At 43.1% G+C, this 19066-nt stretch overlaps 1 protein-coding gene across 4 annotated transcripts in view; it reads right to left on the bottom strand.

Moving 5' to 3' along the window:
- FGFRL1 (fibroblast growth factor receptor like 1) overlaps positions 1-19066 on the bottom strand; it is a 164466-nt gene that overhangs the window by 77653 nt on the left and 67747 nt on the right. For 3 of the 4 annotated variants that reach the window (XM_033148390.1, XM_033148387.1, XM_033148389.1), the window contains exon 3: positions 3320-3592. The exons of the other annotated variant lie outside the window; for it this stretch is intronic. In XM_033148390.1, coding sequence (XP_033004281.1) covers positions 3320-3592 — 273 coding nt within the window. The remainder of the gene's footprint in view (positions 1-3319; positions 3593-19066) is intronic. 4 annotated transcript variants of the gene reach the window in all.

Below are 19066 nucleotides of genomic sequence, written 5' to 3'. Positions count from 1 at the left end.
AACAGCATTCCTCATCAGAGTATTTAAAGAGGTGCTTTTGTGGATGATATCCTCAACTGCACTCTGCAGATGAAACACAAACTGTGGCTCTTAAGAATAGCACATGCCCTGTGGATGACTTAGGGTAAGGCAATGCGTGTCTTGAGTGAAGGAAGGCACTTTTGCAAGTTGCAGACAATAACTGGGGGATGGGAACGACCCCAAGCATCACTTAACATATTATTGCAGAAAGAGGCAAAATTCCTTCAGGCTCCTGAAAATGGTTACATTCTCTGTACAGAAACTACAATTGTAAAATAGTACCTGCGCGGCCTCTTCATTTTTAAGCGATTCAATAGGTATTAGGGCCTCAGTTTACTTTAATATTTATATTTAGTTGCTGGGGGGGGGGTGAATAAGGAAAGAGCATTCAGTGGCAGCTGAAGAGAAGGGCTTTGTGGAAAGATTTTTATGCAGAAGCTGTACAAAATATACCGCAACCGTTGTTTTCCTGGACTACAGGTGACTCTCTAGCAGTGGTTGCCAATTGGGGGGTCCATGGACCATAAGGAATCCACATAGCCTACCCAGGGGGTCCGGGGAAACATTCACATACCGAAAACTACATTGGGGGTCCATGGCTTGGCTTTTGAAAAACAGGAGGCCCGCTATATATAGCTAATTAGGAACCACTGCTCTAACAGATAAGCAACTCTTGTACTTAGTCATTGGAATGTGAATTTGGATTAAAAGCTGTCTCTTCGCTGTAATTAGCACCCAAAACCTTGTGGTAAGCCACAAAAGCTTTTAAGCTCAGCTATGGGAGGAAACTGTACATTCTACTTAAGACTGGTTTTTGGTTTAGCTTACAGGTTTGCTTGGGGTTTTTTTTTAATTTTTTGCCGAGGTAAAGAAGAAAAAGGATCCTTGGATTGTAAGGCCCTGAGATCGGATGGCAGCAGAAACTAGGTAAAAACAGAAGAATGGAATATAAGCATTGCCAGTTCTCGTAAAAAGGCTAATTTAGTTAGAACCGTTAGAAATATTCAGGCGCTTTAAAAAGCCTGGAGGAAGTTGTATGAGAGAACTTGTCACAAGTTCCTTCTGCACCTCATGTGGGAGGATGGGTGCTTTGTTGAGAATAGAGGACACGGTGAACAGTGGTACCTCGGTTTACGAACTTAATCCATTCCGGAAGTCCGTTCTTAAACCAAAACCATTCTTAAACCGAGGCCGCTTTCCCTAAATGAGGCCTCCCGCCGCCAGTGCCCTTCCACCGTTCGGATTCCGTTCTTACATCGAGCTGTGCCTGTTGAATATTTCACATGTTGTGCTGATCACAATGTTTAAACCTGAACTGATGAAGCTATATAGCGAAACCTGTGAGTGATCCGGAGGACAGGTCTTCTCCGTCCCTCTCTTGTGCCACTTTGTTGATTTCATCTGGATGGTGATTTTGCAAGACCTATAAGTACATTCCTCATTTACAATTACATCTAGGAGATTTTTGCTCCCGACCTCTGAAGAATTCTACCATCATTTCAACCGTCAACAATGTGTGAACTTTCTGGTGGCATTGAGTTTTGGTTGCTATACCCAACCTGCTGCTGAATGGTTCAGTTGCGTGAACATTTTATCTTACACTATGTATTCAGTTATATTACCTATACATGGCTTTGTTAATCATGTGGCTTAGTTGAAGGAATGTTAAGTCTTTCAGAAGAGTGTTCCAGTAAATCTTTCATTACATTTTCAGCCATTGTGTGGTGGTTTGGTTGTTTATGGTTCATATTATCACCACAGTGATACTTTATGTTGTTTGTGACCACTGTAACAGAAACAGATCTGCATCCTGAGATCCAAAAGAAATGGACTTCTTTCCCATTTATTCTACAGAATCCTAGGGTTTCTGAAATAGGGGCTGGTCCTGGTTCTCACAACACCATATGTATAAAAATAATATATCCCAGAACTTCACACAAAATGAGTAGCTTTCAAAAAAAAAAAAAAAAGAGCATTTTCCCTAACACCCAGCCTTTGCCACATGTACTTTAAATGTGGAGTCAAGCGAAACTTTTGGAAGAGCCAGACAGTCACCCCTTGTGCTCGCTTGGAGCCCCTGACAGAAAATATAAACAGAGTTTAAATAGAAACAGCATTAGTGAGCCACAAATATGAGGCAGCAGGAGGAATATTGCTTTCCAACAGAAACTATCCAAGTGAGTGGTAGCTATTGTACAAGGAGAAACACGTTCTAAAACACTGGAGAGATGCTATTTTTAGCAAGCATTAGCTCAGACAGAAGCAAATTACCTTTTAGCAAGTATATCAATACCTAAACCCATCATCAGTCCTCCACTTACATGGTATTAGGTGCCATTTTCAGACGAACATTATAAATCATTATAATCTACAAACTGCCATCACACTTTAGTAGTAAATTAAGCAAGCTTTCATCAGTTTGATCAGCTCTCTCCTTTATGATTTGGATGGTCAAACCTATGCTCTCCCCATGATTCTGAAACAGAGCTTTAAAGAAATCTGTTTTCCAGAAGAAAGGCAGGTTACGGAGAGAAAAGTTATTTGCAAAGATGAGGAGAAAAAGAAAAGGCTACAAAGAAGGCTTTATTTAGCACAGTGAATAGTTCGCCACCCCAATCTGATTCCGGCTAACCTAACCTGGATCTGGTCCCGAATTAATTTGGGGATAGAGCTAGTCTTCAATTGGAGGTTTTCAAACCCTGCCACTCTGTGTTCTTCCTTGTGGCTGCAGACCACCTATTTCTTCATTCAGAATGCACAGGCAGAACAGATTCCCCACCCCCACCCCGTATTTTTAAGCCACCAGTAAAATTTTATAATATATATAACTCAGTTGGTAGAGCATGAGACTCATGGGTTCAAGTCCCACATTGGGCAAAAGATTCTACAACTCTATGATTTATGGCACCTGCTGCTATTCTCGACGATAATGGTAGCACCCTGCCTTGCTACCCAAGGTGAAACATGGGTTTGAAGAAAGGGTTGTTTTGAGAACAATTATGTTCCAGCAGCAACCGCAAAGGCTAGTGTGACCTCCCCTTATCACTCAGCCTTTCCTGTGTGGAACTCGCTGTGATCAGCTATTATTGCATCACTCCTTGTCTGTTTGCAGCCTTTGGCACAAGGCTGGCTAATCTTATCTCGAAGCTGCTGGCTGCAACACAAGAGACATGCAGCACAGCAAAGGCTTGTAAATATTGGGACAGACTAGTTTAACTAGAAGCTGGTAGATTATTTACAGAGCACATTTGCAGCTGTCAAAGGCTCACATCTCTTGAAGAGCACTCTTGGTACTCACCAATCACAATCAGGGTGTAGTTCACATTCATGCTACCGAAACCATTGGTGGCTTTGCAGATGTACGTTCCTGCATCCTCGCTTTCCACTTCTTTGATTTTCAACCCTTGTTGGAGGACCCTGAACCGCGTCCATCCGCTGTGGATGGTTCTTCCATCCTTCATCCACATCGTAAGAGGTGGGGGGTCACCCTCCACGGGGCAAAGGAGCTTGATGGTTCTTCCTAATCTCACAGATTGCCGGTGGATCACTTTATCGGAAATCCTGGGTGGGCCTAAGCAAGGGAAGGAAGGAAGAAAAAGTAACATGTTTAATTTCCTTGATGAAAGTTTAAGGCACTGTCAAAGAATACGACACTTTATATGGATTATGTAACAATAGTCTTTTGCGGGGGGGGGGCGTGAAACATGGGGTGCCAGTACTCACATCTTGATAAACTGCAAAAATGCCTCCCCCACCAACACTTTTCCTCCCTGTGCCCCCTCCCATTTCTCTGTTGAATTTGTGGTAAACATTAAATTTTTAAAAAATGATAATAAAATCAATTTGTAAACATTTTCTAGATGTTTATTTTACAAAAAAACCTGGAAGGAAAGTGGGGTACAAATGTAATACAGTGGTACCTCAGGTTACATACACTTCAGGTGACAGACTCCGCTAACCGAGAAATAACGCTTCAGGTTAAGAACTTTACCTCAGAATGAGAACAGAACTCGCATGGCAGCAGCGGAAGGCCCCATTAGCTAAAGTGGTTCTTCAGGTTAAGAACAGTTTCAGGTCAAGAACGGACCTCCGGAACGAATTAAGTTCTTAACCCGAGGTACCACTGCACTAAAGCAATTTAATTAATAACATGCAGCAAACAGCTAGGCAAAGTTATAAATGACAAATCTGAAAACCAAAAATTGGTCACAGCGTTGGCAGTTAAAACGATACATTCTAGCCTCGTTCCTAACATACTAGCTTTCTGCATGCAAAGAGATGCTGGTGTGTGTGAGAGCATTCAAAGAAATAATTTACCCAACTTGCACCCTAAGGTGTTAGAGCCCTAGGTGCACTGTCCCGCTTGCCTTTTCTGAACAAATGAATTTTCTCACATTGAAGAGAAGCAAGAATCTAATACTCAACCGGATGGTTATGAAGCAAGTCCATTGTGCTATGTGATGCTGAATATTAGGACACCGTGGAACAAGTACAGGGAAAAACTGAGCACAAACCCGAAGTTGTATTCCAAAGGTTTTGGAATGCTCAGCTAAACTCTCTCTACCACCCTTGAAAGGACTTGAAGTTCAGTTCTGTAATGCGTTTATCTTGGCATTTGCAATTTTAACAGCAACATGTTCCCAATAATATTTCCAAACAAAATAAAATGAGATGTCTTCCAGTAATTCATACATTCTGCACTCTCATACGCAGGTGTCCGGGACCCAGTACTTCAGACAACTGATGCTTTCACTCCAGTACCCTATATGTCAGGGTTTCAAACATGTGCCCTTGATTATGCATTACATAGAATCATAGAATTGTAGAGTTGGAAGGGACCCTGAGAATCATCTAGTCCAACCCATTGCAATGCAGCTGACCCATATGGGAAAAGAACCTGCAACCTTCGTGTTATCAGCACCAACAACTGAGCTATGCAAGCTGAGCACATATATAAACAAACATCGCCAGTGGATATGCGATTTTCAACACCCCAGGTCCAGAACAGCAACTTACCACAGGGATGTTGCCCTGCACTCTGATTAGCACAGAAAAAAATAAATATCAGTAGAATATCGATCACCTCCTGGCAAATAGAAGGGGAAGAAATGGAGACAGTGAGAGATTTTACTTTCTTGGGCTCTATGATCACTGCAGATGGTAACAGCAGTCACGAAATTAAAAGATGCCTGGTTCTTAGGAGGAAAGCAATGACAAACCTAGACAGCATCTTAAAAAGCAGAGACATCACCTTGCCGACAAAGGTCCATATAGTTAAAGCTATGGTTTTCCCAGTAGTAATGTATGGAAGTGAGAGCTGGAACATAAAGAAGGTTGATCGCCGAAGAATTGATGCTTTAGAATTATGGTGCTGGAGGAGACTCTTGAGAGTCCCATGGACTGCAAAAAAGATCAAACTTATCCATCCTTAAAGAAATCAGCCCTGAGTGCTCACTGGAAGGGCAGATCCTGAAGTTGAGGCTCCAGTACTTTGGCCACCTCATGAGAAGAGAAGACTCCCTGGAAAAGACCCTGATGTTGGGAAAGATGGAGGGCACAAGAAGGGGATGACAGAGGACAAGATGGTTGGACAGTGTTCTCGAAGCGACTGGCATGAGTTTGACCAAACTGCGGGAGGCAGTGGAAGACAGGAGTGCTTGGCGTGCTCTGGTCCATGGGGTCACGAAGAGTCGGACATGACTGAACGACTGAACAACAACAACAGAATATCGATGGAGTCCCAATTTGGGGATGGCAGAATTTTAGTTTAGCGCAAAACACCGAAAAGGGTCACGGGCAGTGGAGGATAGGGGAGCCTGACATGCTCTGGTCCATGGGGTCACGAAGAGTTGGACACGACTGAACGACTGAACAACAACAACGATCTCTGAATCAGTTTTAGCTGAGCTGCAGACAAATTTCAGTATCAGAGGTCAAACAAAAAAGTCATCTATTTAGGTACAAAATGTTACTAAAAACGCAAAAACTATTGATTATGCCAGATTAAGAAACAAACGATATCCTAAGGATCTGGAATGGTTTGAGTATTTTCAAATGAGACTTGCTGTTCTGAAATATTTAAACGCAATCAGAATGTTGACAGAATTTGAAAAAAACATATTTAAAAAGGAAAGAGCAGATTATCTAAGAACGTGCCATTTGTTAGGCTGTCTGTCAGTACGCTTTTTACTATGTGTTATCTATCGTTGGTGCTTTGTAACGTGTTTCTAATGTCGTACACCGCCCTGAGATCTTTTGATAAAGGGCCGTATATAAATTGAATTTAACAACAGCAGCAATGTGAATTCATAAGGGCATCTGTAGTGAATGATATGATAACTTTTATTTGTTTAAGTACTTTAGATCACACACACACACACACACACACACACACACACAGAGAGAGAGAGAGAGAGAGAAATGTGCTGATGTAACTCCCTTGCCTCGAACTACAAGCAACTGGAATCCCCATTCTGTTTGGATATAAAAAGAGATCAGGGATCGTACACCTGTCTCACTGAGCAGCTGAGTTATCTTCAGTTTAGATCCCAGTGCAGAGGCTCTTTTATCATATAGCATTGAGGGTGGAGTTCTGACTGCTACCCTGTTAAAACCTTAAAAATATACAGTTGTCTTTCCTCTTCACTCCCTTCCCCCTACATTGCCTCAGCAAGTAGACTCATTTCTTAGTGACAATATAAATTTAGAAAGCATTTATAACTGTCAGGGAGGGTTGGTTTTAATTAAGTCATGTTTTAAATCACCAAGAAAAAAAGTCTAATTGGAACCATTGACCTCCTGCCCCTCTCATATCTTATTTTTGTTCAGTGGGGTGGGGTGTTACTGTCTGAGAGTACAAATTACCATTTTGTATTTGTTTTCATGGAGGATGTAGGTGTGTTGCCTGTTCTTTGCCATCGCCACTTGTTTTTCTTCTGGAAAGCTAATGTTTTGTGATACCCGCGGCAAGTTTCTTAAGATTTCAGAATGTGCCCCAGGCCCAAAAAGATTGAAGGCCTCTGATATAACCATCAAAATGCAGTATCTGAAGAAATGTGCATGCACACAAAAGCTTAAACCACAGAGCCTAGGGCTTGCCGATCAGAAGGTCGGCGGCTCGAATCCCCGCGACGGGGTGAGCTCCAGTTGCTCGGTCCCAGCTCCTGCCCACCTAGCAGTTCGAAAGCACGTCAAAGTGCAAGTAGATAAATAGGGACCACTCCGGCGGGAAGGTAAACGGCGTTTCCGTGCGCTGCTCTGGTTCGCCAGAAGTGGATTAGTCATGTTGGCCACATGACCCGGAAGCTGTACGCCAGCTCCCGTGGCAAGTAAAGCGAGATGAGTACCACAACCCCAGAGTCGGACACGACTGGACCTAATGGTCAGGGGTCCCTTTACCTTTACCTTTAAGGTGCTACTGGACAATTTTTCTATTTTTTTCTATATTTCATTAAAATACAGTGATTCATGAGCAGATAACACCCCCTGCTCTCAGGAGTGTCTTGCACTAATACGGCAGAAACTTCTGGCTCACTCTCTTTCTGCAGTTCTTTGTAATTAAGATGTTGGGCTGATTAGTGGTACTTTACAGATGGCTGGTTGGTTTTGTTTTGTGCAGTTTTAATTATTTGTCTTATCTGCTTTGTTACTGAAACCCATGCTGGAGTTGTAAGGTAAAAGCTACAGTACAAGTTTAATTAGTTAGTTGCATAGTTAATTAATGTTTTGTCTATTATAATATGCCAGCTGTACTCTGGAAGCTAGTGGCAGATAGTAAGCATGTCCTCGAAATCATACCAATTTCTACTACCCAGAAGAATGTTAACGTGTGATTTCTTATGTTCACATTTAACAATATTTTTACGATTTTAGAATCTAGTACAACGTGCTACAACGCTTTTATAGAAAATCTGTTATTGCCTCGCAATTTGGGTCTGCGCAGACAGAAAGCAAACTATTTTTTAGTTTCAATCACGAATTATTCTTGCCTCTCTCCATACAGATAAAAGAAGCAGAGCTTAGCACTTACTATCTAGAACAAGATTTTGCCCATGAGATGGCAATTAATTCGTTATCAAGAGTATCTAACTATGAATAGTTTTGAGAACTGAGTCTATTGCAAAACATAAAAAGGTAAAGGTACCCCTGACTGTTAGGTCCAGTCGCGGACGACTCTGGGGTTGCGGTGCTCATCTTGCTCTATAGGCCGAAGGAGCCGGCGTTTGTCTGCAGACAGTTTCCGAGTCATATGGCCAGCATGACAAAGCCGCTTCTGGTGAAACCAGAGCAGCGCACGGAAACGCCGTTTACCTTCCCGTTGGAGCGGTACCTATTTATCTACTTGCACTTTTGACGTGCTTTCGAACTGCTAGGCTGGCAGGAGCAGGGACCAAGCAACGGGAGCTCACCCCGTCGCTGGGATTCGAACCACCGACCTTCTGATTGGTGCCACCCTTCTTAATTTGCAGAGCAGATTAGAAACAAAAGGAAGAGATTGGCCAGGGGGGCTTAATGGAGCATGTGCTGAGATATAGGGTGGTCACTGCTGTTCTGCCCATGGAAAAGGCTGCCCTTCAGACTATGGATAAAAGGAGGAAGAGGAGTCACCGCCAGCGCAACGTGTGACGTCACATGCAAACACCTGCACGTAGTGTGTGCAATGTCACACGAACTGCATGCAGGCATGTGCATGTGACATTGCATGTCCACGTTGCAGCGGTGGGCACCCACAATCCTGAGGGTGAGATAGCGCCCCCAACACATGCTGATTTGGACAGACGTTTCTGTGAAGCCATATGTCAGGCATGTCCAACTCCCAAGAGACTGCGATCTACTCCCACTATTAAAAACAAAACAAAACTGGCTGTGATCTACCCAATGGATTGACCCAAGTTGTTGAGCTTTTCACAATCGGCAGGTTGGACATGCCTGCCATATGTGAATCAGCAAAGCAGGTCCAAGGTCTCAGCACACATGCACAACCATCTTAGGGACTCCACTCTGGATTGTGTAGGGTTCACTCCTTAGCCCATGGGTAGGCAAACTAAGGCCCGGGGGCTGGATCTGGCCCAATCGCCTTCTAAATCCAGCCCGCAGACAGTCCGGGAATCAGCGTGTTTTTACATGAGTAGAATGTGTGCTTTTATTTTAAATGCATCTCTGGATTATTTGCAGGGCATAGGAATTCATTCATTCATTTATTTTTCCCTTCAAAATATAGTCCAGCCCCCCCCCACAAGGTCTGAGGGACAGTGGACCAGCCCCCTGCAGAAAAAGTTTGCTGACCCCTGCCTTAAAGGTAAAGGTAAAGGGACCCCTGACCATGAGGTCCAGTCGTGTCAGACTCTGGGGTTGTGGTGCTCATCTCGCTTTATAGGCCAAGGGAGCCAGCGGACAGGTCCGGGTCATGTGGCCAACATGACAAAGCCGCCCGCTTCTGGCAAACCAGAGCAGCGCACGGAAACGCCGTTTACCTTCCCACTGGAGCGGTACCTATTTATCTACTTGCACTTTGATGTGCTTTCGAACTGCTAGGTGGGCAGGAGCTGGGACCGAGCAACGGGAGCTCACCCCGTGGCAGGGATTCGAGCCGCCGACCTTCTGATCAGCAAGCCCTAGACTCTGTGGTTTAACCCACAGCGCCACCTGGGTCCCTGACCCCTGCCTTAGCCTCTTCTAAAACACAATGGACTCGGGTGTTTGTTTTTTTAAAGATATATAGGCATAATCTTTGTTTCAAGCTGCTTGACAAATTCAGATCTTGCTTTAAACTTGGCTGCTTAAAAACAGAAACTAGCGTAGAGTTTAATTAAAAATACAACACCTATAATCTTTCCCACTATCTGTCCTCTTCTCAGTCAACAAGAACTCACGTGATCTCAACATATATTTTCTGTACAGAATTACAGAGGTCGTGCTGCAGTACGCAAGTATGTACAAATCAGATTTAAGATTCTTCAGGAAAAATCCTCAAGATGTATGGTATTTTGACTGTGACTTGAACAGAATAATATAATGTAGTAACACGGCTAAAACTGAAGGTTAAGTACTTTCCCACTCCACACATTCCAGAGTGTGCACAGACCTTTTATTGCTCAATTGAGGCAGACAGGCAGAAGGAAATTTCGCCAACAATTGTTTAGATTCAGCCTTGTTATTTTTGAGCTAAGGAGTAAGTTATCTGGCTGGAGATTCACACAGGGCCTTTGCAGAATTGTTGAACCATGTCCTGGGAGACCACTTGGCCACAACAGAGTTCACAGTCATCTTTATTAACACACTAAATATAATTGCAAAAAAAAAAATGAAATTCCAAAGAGCAACAACTAGCCTGGACAATTTCCCAAAATGGAAAAGTAATATATATATTGGATCGTAGCGTTTATTAAGCAGTTAAATAAGTTTTAGTAGCCCCCTGGGGGTTTATTTATTTTATTATTTAATACCAAACATGTTGACTTTCTACAAAGATAAGGTTTCTTTTGAACTAACATTTGCAACCCAGAAGCCCTGCTTCATTCATGAACCATGTGTGCAGCCCACATTTTCAGGTAGTACAACAAAAGATGAAGAAGGAAAGGTTCCTACGCATAAAAAATAACCAACGGGCCACTGGTGGGGCAGGAGGCTGCTGGAAGAACAAGAAATTAAGACCACTTCGGGGGACATTTCAGGATGTTTTAATTGATCAAAATGGTTAACATTGCTGAACCAGCTAAATATTTCCCTGCAAGTTCCATAGGTTTCCATGTCTTCAGGAGGCGTTAAGGGGATGTTTTTGGTGAACGCTTCTGGGTGAAAAAAAGGAAGACTGGTTCCTTACATGTTGGCCAGCAACTAAGGGCTTTTCCCACCTGCCTTGCCCCACCCTCCAACCATAGGAGCCTTCATAAGGGAGTTGTTCCCAGAGGAAGAGCTGCCAGGGGAGAGAGACTGGGTTTGCTATCAGGGGGTGGTGGTTTCACCAGCGCTTCCCCAACTGCAGCCCAATGAAGCTTCAGAAGGGAGTTGCTGCCACAGGCATTATGTGGATGTGTATTTTGATGAGCTGAATAGAGTGAAAGATTATTAGTCATGGGGGTGGGGAGAGTGTGTATATGAACTTAATAGTGCTTGGTTTAATGTTTGGTTGCTGTTTTGCTAATATTAAGATCGATTTATAGATTATAAATGCTGTGTTGATTTTTTGATCATACGTGACTTTTGCTTTAATTGTGACGTTTAGCTTATTTTTTAATTGTTGATTTGTTAACAACAGATTTTAATTGTTTCACTGGTGCTGTATTTGTGATGTTCTATCGTGTTAACTGTCATTTATTGTTTGTAAGCTGCTTTGGGATTCATTTGAATGAAAAGCAGCACAGAAAGTTAATCCATAAAATTAATCAGTCAACTGGACTTACTACATCTTGAACTCATTCTTGCGCAACACGTGGCCCTTTTACTGTCACCTGCTGCTGTTAGCATATGCTAATGTGATTGTTGTAATATAGGACATTACTATAGCATGGAGATGAGGCACCTTATTGGTTCAGTTGGCCAGACCTTACCTTCCCCCACTCCACAAGACAACTTTGACAAGTGGACAGGACCACCCAGCTCTCAATCATCTGTCATCATCACGACATCAGATAACTGACATGTAGCGTCACAGAAGCATGCCAGTCAGTAATCACACGGTTCAAAGATGGAGTTAACTCCTTACTCGCAAAACCACAATCTCCACAGACTTGAGTGCCATGCCTAATGAGCAGAGCAGCTCATTCCCAGTGGTCTTCCTCCATGAAGTTCAGCTGCCAAAACTGAAATTCCCTGCCTCCTCAGGGCCTTTTCCAAGCAATCAGAGACCGTGCTTGAGCGAAGCCAAACTCTCCTCCACCCTTTTCATGCCTCTTCTGGTTCTGGGAGCCAAGGGGGGAAGGGGAGCTTATCACAGCAGGAAGGGGAGACACCCCTGACTCTTCACCAGCCAGACTCATCTCTGCCTCATGGCCTCCCTCCTCCTACTCGCCTGCTTCAGCTGCTGCCTCTGATTCTTGACTGCTCTCTGCCACAGACTCTCCCAGCTCACCAAGCCCTGTTACCTCTTCAGCTTTCAACACCTCCTCTTCCCAGTCTTCTCCCTCTGATCACTCATTGTTGTTGTCCCACCACTACTCTCCAGGCTCCGTGCCTTCTTCCCTTGGTCGTTCCCCAGCTGGTTCCTCCCACCATTCCTCTGCACCCAACCATCCCCAGGACATATAAGGAGGGAGATACTGACCAAGCTGGATTGAACCTCTTGCACATTATCTGATGCACATGGGGCTGTGGGTGGGAGTGGATGTCCAATCCTGCTCTCTTCAGAGCTTGGGTGAGTGAAAGAGTTCCCCATATGGAACTCTCCCCCACACCCAAACAAAGCAGGATTCAATTCTATGTGTAGCAGCTTATATGCAGGGAGTTCAGTTCTGATTTCTGCAGAGATTGGCTGCATGAGCAGGCAAAAAAGCCACTTCTCTACCTGCTCCACATTTAACAACAAGTGTGCGGCAGGTGGGTGTGGTTAGGGGAAATGGCCTCACAGGCCAAATATTCCCTACCCCTGCAATAGTGGCTGCTAACAATGGAGTGCATTCAGCTGGCTTCCAGTTCTTGTTGCACTGAACTGTACTTTCAGTACATGGGGATGACAAGAGGGTTTGTCCAGGTAGCTGTCGAGCCTAGCTCTGAGCTGGTAATAGATATGGCATCCACAGAGGATGAACAAGACACTGCACAGGTCAAGGACTTGAGCAGCCAACAGGGTCCCCTGGAACCAGTGCTGAGGATATCATTGAAAGGCTCTTTGAGTTGAGATCTGCTGAAGAACACTTGGAGCCATCAGAGGAGCCACAAGCTGTGGACCACAGAGCGACAACATAGCGCACATCTACCGACCCAGAGTCGTTGCACAGCCCACGAGTATGGGGCCACCTTGTAAGCTAACAAGGTCTCTCTCTCTTGAGCTTTCCAGCTGCTGGATATGACATCGAGGTGCTGATCTTGGACTTTTGCATGATCCTGCTTCTGGATGACATTTTGGACCTAGCCTGATTCTCTTTGCTGGACTTTGGTAAGTCTGGGCTACACTGCGCCTGCAAACCTGTCCTTCTTGGTGACTATTTTGGACAGTGGCTTACACCACCTAGAACAGTGACTTACACCACCTAGACTCAAGCCACCCACAGGAGTGTGACAGCTGCAGTATCTGATCCACCGCAGGTGTAATGTGAACAGAGAATCATCTCATTCTGCTCCACCTGGCACCTATTTTTTAGCTTAATCTTCTGGCTTTGTGCTAATGCTCCAACAAAACCCTACAAAACCCTGGGGGGACAAGTGATTATGCTTCATCTACAAGAGCCCAGTATTTAGTGGCACAGCAGCTAAACATCCCATAGGATGTAGTTGCCAGTTACTTCTGTATAACATACAGAAAATTACATGGGCAGAGGATGAATGTGTAGCCTCTCCCCTGTGCTTTCCCCTTTTCTCCACCATGATCAGTCCAAGAACTAAGATTGAGCAAAAGAGACCCTGCTTTCTTGAAATCCAGTTCCTCATCTTGGCTAGCGTGACACTAGAATGTGGACAAAGTTAAAATGCTGGGCACCAACAGATAGATGAGACAACTACTGTATCTTGCATGAAATCCTTCCCTGTTGTTTGCTAGATGAATTCAAGCAAACGCTCTTGCTTCTCAGATACAGCTGATCCAAGTTACAATTCCATCAAACCAAGTAGAATTTCATAATGTCACTATACCGGCAGAAAATAAAATGGGACGTGCCTACCTGATGAATACAGAGATATAGGGAAACTGGAATACCATTTAGCATAGCTCAGTTACCTCACAGTCTAGTAATGCAAAATCCCTGGAGCTCCTTCTCAATGAGGTACAGGAAGTTTGTAGCAAAAAGCTTTCAAAAATTCATCTGGAAACCTAAGAAAGAGCTTCAAGCCTGTCCTGTATGACTAAGTATATCATTTAGGCAAATAAGTTTATAAAAACAAGTGAGCGTACTTATATCAGCTACAAGAAACCTTTAACCAGATTATTGGAGACTGAATATTTTAATGTATTTTAATATTTGTTGGAAGCCGGGGGACCCGGCCAGATGGGCGGTGTACAAATATTATTATTATTATTATTATTATTATTATTATTATTATTAACAACAAAGATAAATTCATGGGCATAGCCAAGATTTATGCTGGGGGGGGGGAGACAGGCTTTATGTTGGGGTGGGCAGAACCTCAGTTAAGTATTTTTATTGATTTACTTAATTTGGGGTAGAGATGCTCCTTCAGGTATACTGGGCCGAGGACACAACATGAAAACAAATACTGGTCATTTACCTGTACCGACATGTCCAAAAAGCTTAATCTTTATTTGAAAACCCAGCTTCGTTTGTAAAACTGCTACAGGAGTGTGTGAATCAGGATTAAGCTGCAGATTTTGTGCTGGCTGCTTTCTTTTTTAGAGACAAAACAGCTGTGCACGGCCCCACACCAGACTAGGAAAGCAATGGCACTGAAAATCTCCCCAGCTGTTATTTTAACCCTGAAAGTTCCATTTACAGAAAATTCAGGGGGAAATAGTGGGGGGGGGAAATGGGAGGGGAGGGGGCTTCACCTTTCTCCTCACAGTCCGAATCCAGTTGAGCCCCTTCCCCACAGATGCTTTTTCTCAAAAGAAAGAAAGTGGTCAATGCTAAGCATGATTTCATAAAAAGCAAACATGGGGTAAATATAAAGTTTAACCACCAAACTCGAAATGTTCAGCTTGCTTGTTTCCCTACTGATGTTGGGTGCTTTTCTAAAACTATATTGCCCTTCGCAACAAAAGCGATTTTGTGCCTCTCTTCTCCACTTGATAGTGGTACATCACTGTAACTGGAATGACATCGCCCAACTGCCGGCTATTTGGGAAAAGGCAAGAATAGGAGGCAGGCCTACTGTCAGCTGCAGCAAGAAAGGCTTTAGTGCCAAGATTCTGATACAAAAAAAAAGATTTTTGCTCACCTCTCTGAAACCAGAAGCCTGCTTACTCAGCAATTTTTCCCTGCTGCTGAACAAGGTGTAGAGCAATCTTCCGAAGATCAAAGCAGCAGCACCCCCCCCCCCCCATTTAAACATGTCCAAGTACACAATCAGATCATCTGTTTATTTTGGATTCCTACGTACCAAGCACATTGCTTTCTGTCAGCTCTCTCCACCCCAATTCATTCTTCTCTGAGTGTGTAGGGAGAAAGGAGAGTAAACACCGAGGGCTTTTAGTAGGGTCACGGAGAGGTAACCTGTGGCAAAGCATAGCACAGGGCCCCTTTTCTTGCACCCCTACAAAAGGCTGTCAGTAGGTAACGCAGGTGCATTTATGTGCTTGGATCGCCAACACACAACTGCATTATGTAGTTTTCAGTATGCAATATCCCATGATGATAAAAAGTCACTAACAGCCATGAACATAAAATCATAGAATTTGAAGGGATCCCAAGGGACATCTCGTCCAATCCCCTGCAATTCAAGAATCTCGACTAAACCATCCAACCTCTGCTTTAAAATCTCCAAGGAAGTAGAGTCTACCACTTTTGAGGGAGACCATTCCACTGTAGGGCACAAGGAGAAGGGGATGACAGAAGACAGAAGGAGGGCACAAGGAGAAGGGAACGACAGAAGATGAGATGGTTGGACAGTGTTCTTGAAGCTACTAACTGCGAAGAGTCGGACATGACTGAACAACAACAACAACATTCCACTGTTGAACAGCTCTTACTGCCAGAAGGTTCTTGTACTTGTAACTTGAAGTTCAAGTCCTGCCCTCTAGAGCAGGAGAAAACAAGTTTGCTCCATATCCCATGTGACAGCCCCTAAGATATTTGAAAATGGGTGTCATACCTCGTCTCAGTCTCCTCTTTTGCAGGCTAAACATACCCAATTCCCTCAACCATCCCTATCAGTCTTGGTTTACAGACCCTTTTGGGTTACCATACGTCCAGGGCAAAACTAGAAGAAGTTCAACAACTTTTGTGTCTGGACTTTCACATTTTGAAATATGGCAACCCTAAAACCCTTGATCCTCTTGGCTGCCCTCCTCTGCACATGTTCCAGCTTGTCAATATCCTTCTTAAATTCTGCTACCCAGAATAGGATACAGCATACCAGGTGTGGTCTGACCAAGGCAGAACAGAGTGGTACTGGACCATAAAGAAGACTGATCGCTGAAGAATTGATGCTTTTGAATTATGGTGCTGGAGGAGACTCTTGAGAGTCCCATGGACTGCAAGAAGATCAAACTTCTCCATCCTTAAAGAAATCAGCCCTGAGTGCTCACTGGAAGGACAGATCATGAAGCTGAGGCTCCAGTACTTTGGCCACCTCGTGAGAAGAGAAAACTCCCTGGAAAAGACCCTGGTGTTGGGAAAGATTGAGGGCACAAGGAGAAGGGGCCGACAGAGGATGAGATGGTTGGACAGTTTTCTCGAAGCTACCAAAATGAATCTGACAAAACTGGGGGAGGCAGTGGAAGACAGGAGTGCTTGGCGTGTTCTGGTCCATGGGGTCACGAAGAGTCGGACACGACTGAACGACTTAACAACAACAACATTACTACCCTTGACCAGGACGCTATTAAAGGGGGTTCTTTTCTGCAGCATAGCCTTTTCGAAAAAGAGATGTTGTTCCATTGTTCAAAAAATTAATGGGTTCAAGATAAAGCCACGGAGAGAGCACAATAAGGCAATATGGGCATAAAGAAACAATACACATGGAGCACATTCCGCCAGGAAGTTCTCCTGCACATGGTTCATTGAAATAAATATACTCTTGCCCAGCTGAGTTTTCACAGTGAACTTTCAAGTGGATTGAGCAACCAATAAGCACCTCTTTCAGCTTAGTCATCTAAATTTCTAGCAGCGGGAGACACCCTTAAGGCCCTTTTGGGGGAGTTTTATATTCACAAATCCTTTTTCAGCAATCTATGGATTCCCCTCTATGTTTACTTCATTCTCATAAAAGCTTTTAGTCTCTGTATTTTTAGTAGTTCCTTTATAATCTGAAAATGTGTTTTTTTCCCCTCCTAGAGCTATGAATCAAGTCTGCCAGTTGTTATGTATCTTTCTAGTCCTCCCGCTGTGAAAGAAATCAAACAACCTACAGACAACTAAAGGTTTCCAAGAAGTAGCCCCGGGGCCCAAACAGATGTCATGAGCCACTTCCTACAAATTAGAAAAGGAAAGTAGACCCTCAGGTTAATTGCTGGGAAAGGCCACACACACAGCAAGCAAGGAGGTGAACCTGGCACACAGAAACTAAGTGGTTGTTATTTTTTTGCAGGAGATGAAGCATGAAGTCTATCATTACCAATTTATATGATTTCTCTTTTTAGTGAAAACTCAGTTGGACATCCCTTCTCACTTGTGCATTTTGTAATCCTGGAGAGATTGTCACCATTTCACTTTCCCCGGGGTTGTCCTGATGCTGTGCCACACAGGGCTTAGCATCCCATCCAAACCCAGGCTCGTGGTTTAGCTCTCTTTTTTTTTTTTTTTCAAAGTTTTTATTGCTTTTATTAATAACATCAACGAATTCACATAAAATTAAACATAATTCCATGACTTATTGCAAACAATTATGTATTCAAATATTTTCTTTATGTATCCCTATACTCTGCCGAGTATTGTGACTTCCCTCCCTTCCATCCCTGGTTTTCAGTCTTCTCCTCATTCTCTCGCTTTAATTATTGTTCATTCCCCATATGTACATTCTTAATTTGTTCTTATCTACATCTGTTATCGAATATTTTCACATTGCAAGTATTTTGTTAAATCCTGTTGGTGTTATCGTTTTATTACCAGACTTTTTTAAATACTCAATAAATTTACTCCAATCTGTTGTGACCTTTTGGTCTCTCTGGTTTCTTATCCTTCCTGTTAGTCTAGCTAATTCCAAGTATTCTAATAATTTGTTTCGCCACTCTTCAATTGTAGGTAAGTCCGGCGTTTTCCATTTTTGGGCCAGCAAAATTCTTGCCGCCGTAGTAGCATAAAGGAATATCTTTTGGTCATTCTTTATGATGTCACTTCCCATTAATCCTAGTAAAAAGGCTTCGGGTATTTTGTGAAAGGTATATTGCAACATCTTTTTTAGCTCATTATATATTGCTTCCCAGTATTGCTTTACTTTCTCACACCCCCACCACATATGGAAGAAGTCCCCATCTTTCATCTTACACTTCCAACATTTCTTATTTCCTGTTCTATACATTTTGGCTAATTTAGTTGGGGTTATGTACCAGCGGTATAACATTTTCATCAAATTCTCTTTTAATACTGTACATGCCGTAAATTTAATGGTATGATTCCATAATTTCTGCCATCTATCATACTGAATGTTATACCCCAAATCCACCGCCCATTTTATCATGGCCTCTTTCACAAATTCATCTTTTGTGTACCACTCTAATAAGTAATCATACATTTTGGTCAGCAATTTCCCTTTCCCTTCCACAATCTCCATTTGAAATTTAGATTTGCTTTTTTCAAAGCCGCCTTTTCTTTTGTCCTCCTTAAATATTTCATTCACTTGATGATATTGTATCCATCCAGTCATTTTATCCATTACGGCCTCATAAGGTTTTAACTTCCATCCTTTATCTGAATCTACCAATAGGTCTTCATATGTAATCCAGATCCCTGCCATATTTACTTTTTTTACTGTCAGGATCTCTGTTGGGGATAACCATTTTGGCGTCTTCCTTTCTAATAAGTTTTTATATCTTTCCCAGACTTCGTACAAGGATTTTTTAAATACATGTGTTAAGAAATCTTTATGAACTTTAACTTTTTCCCTCCACAGATACGCATGCCACCCAAACCTGTTGTTAAACCCTTCCAGGTCCAATATGTCTGTATTTTCCAGCAAGATCCATTCTCTCACCCATATTAGGCATGAGGCTTCGTAATATATTTTCAGGTCTGGTAATCCAAAGCCTCCTCTTTCTCTCCTGTCTACTAATATTTTTTGT

Source organism: Lacerta agilis, chromosome 5 (assembly GCF_009819535.1).
Source record: "Lacerta agilis isolate rLacAgi1 chromosome 5, rLacAgi1.pri, whole genome shotgun sequence".
NCBI lineage: Eukaryota > Metazoa > Chordata > Lepidosauria > Squamata > Lacertidae > Lacerta > Lacerta agilis.
The sequence above is the reverse complement of the archived record's forward strand: the minus strand, read 5'-3'. Positions and strand labels throughout refer to the sequence as shown.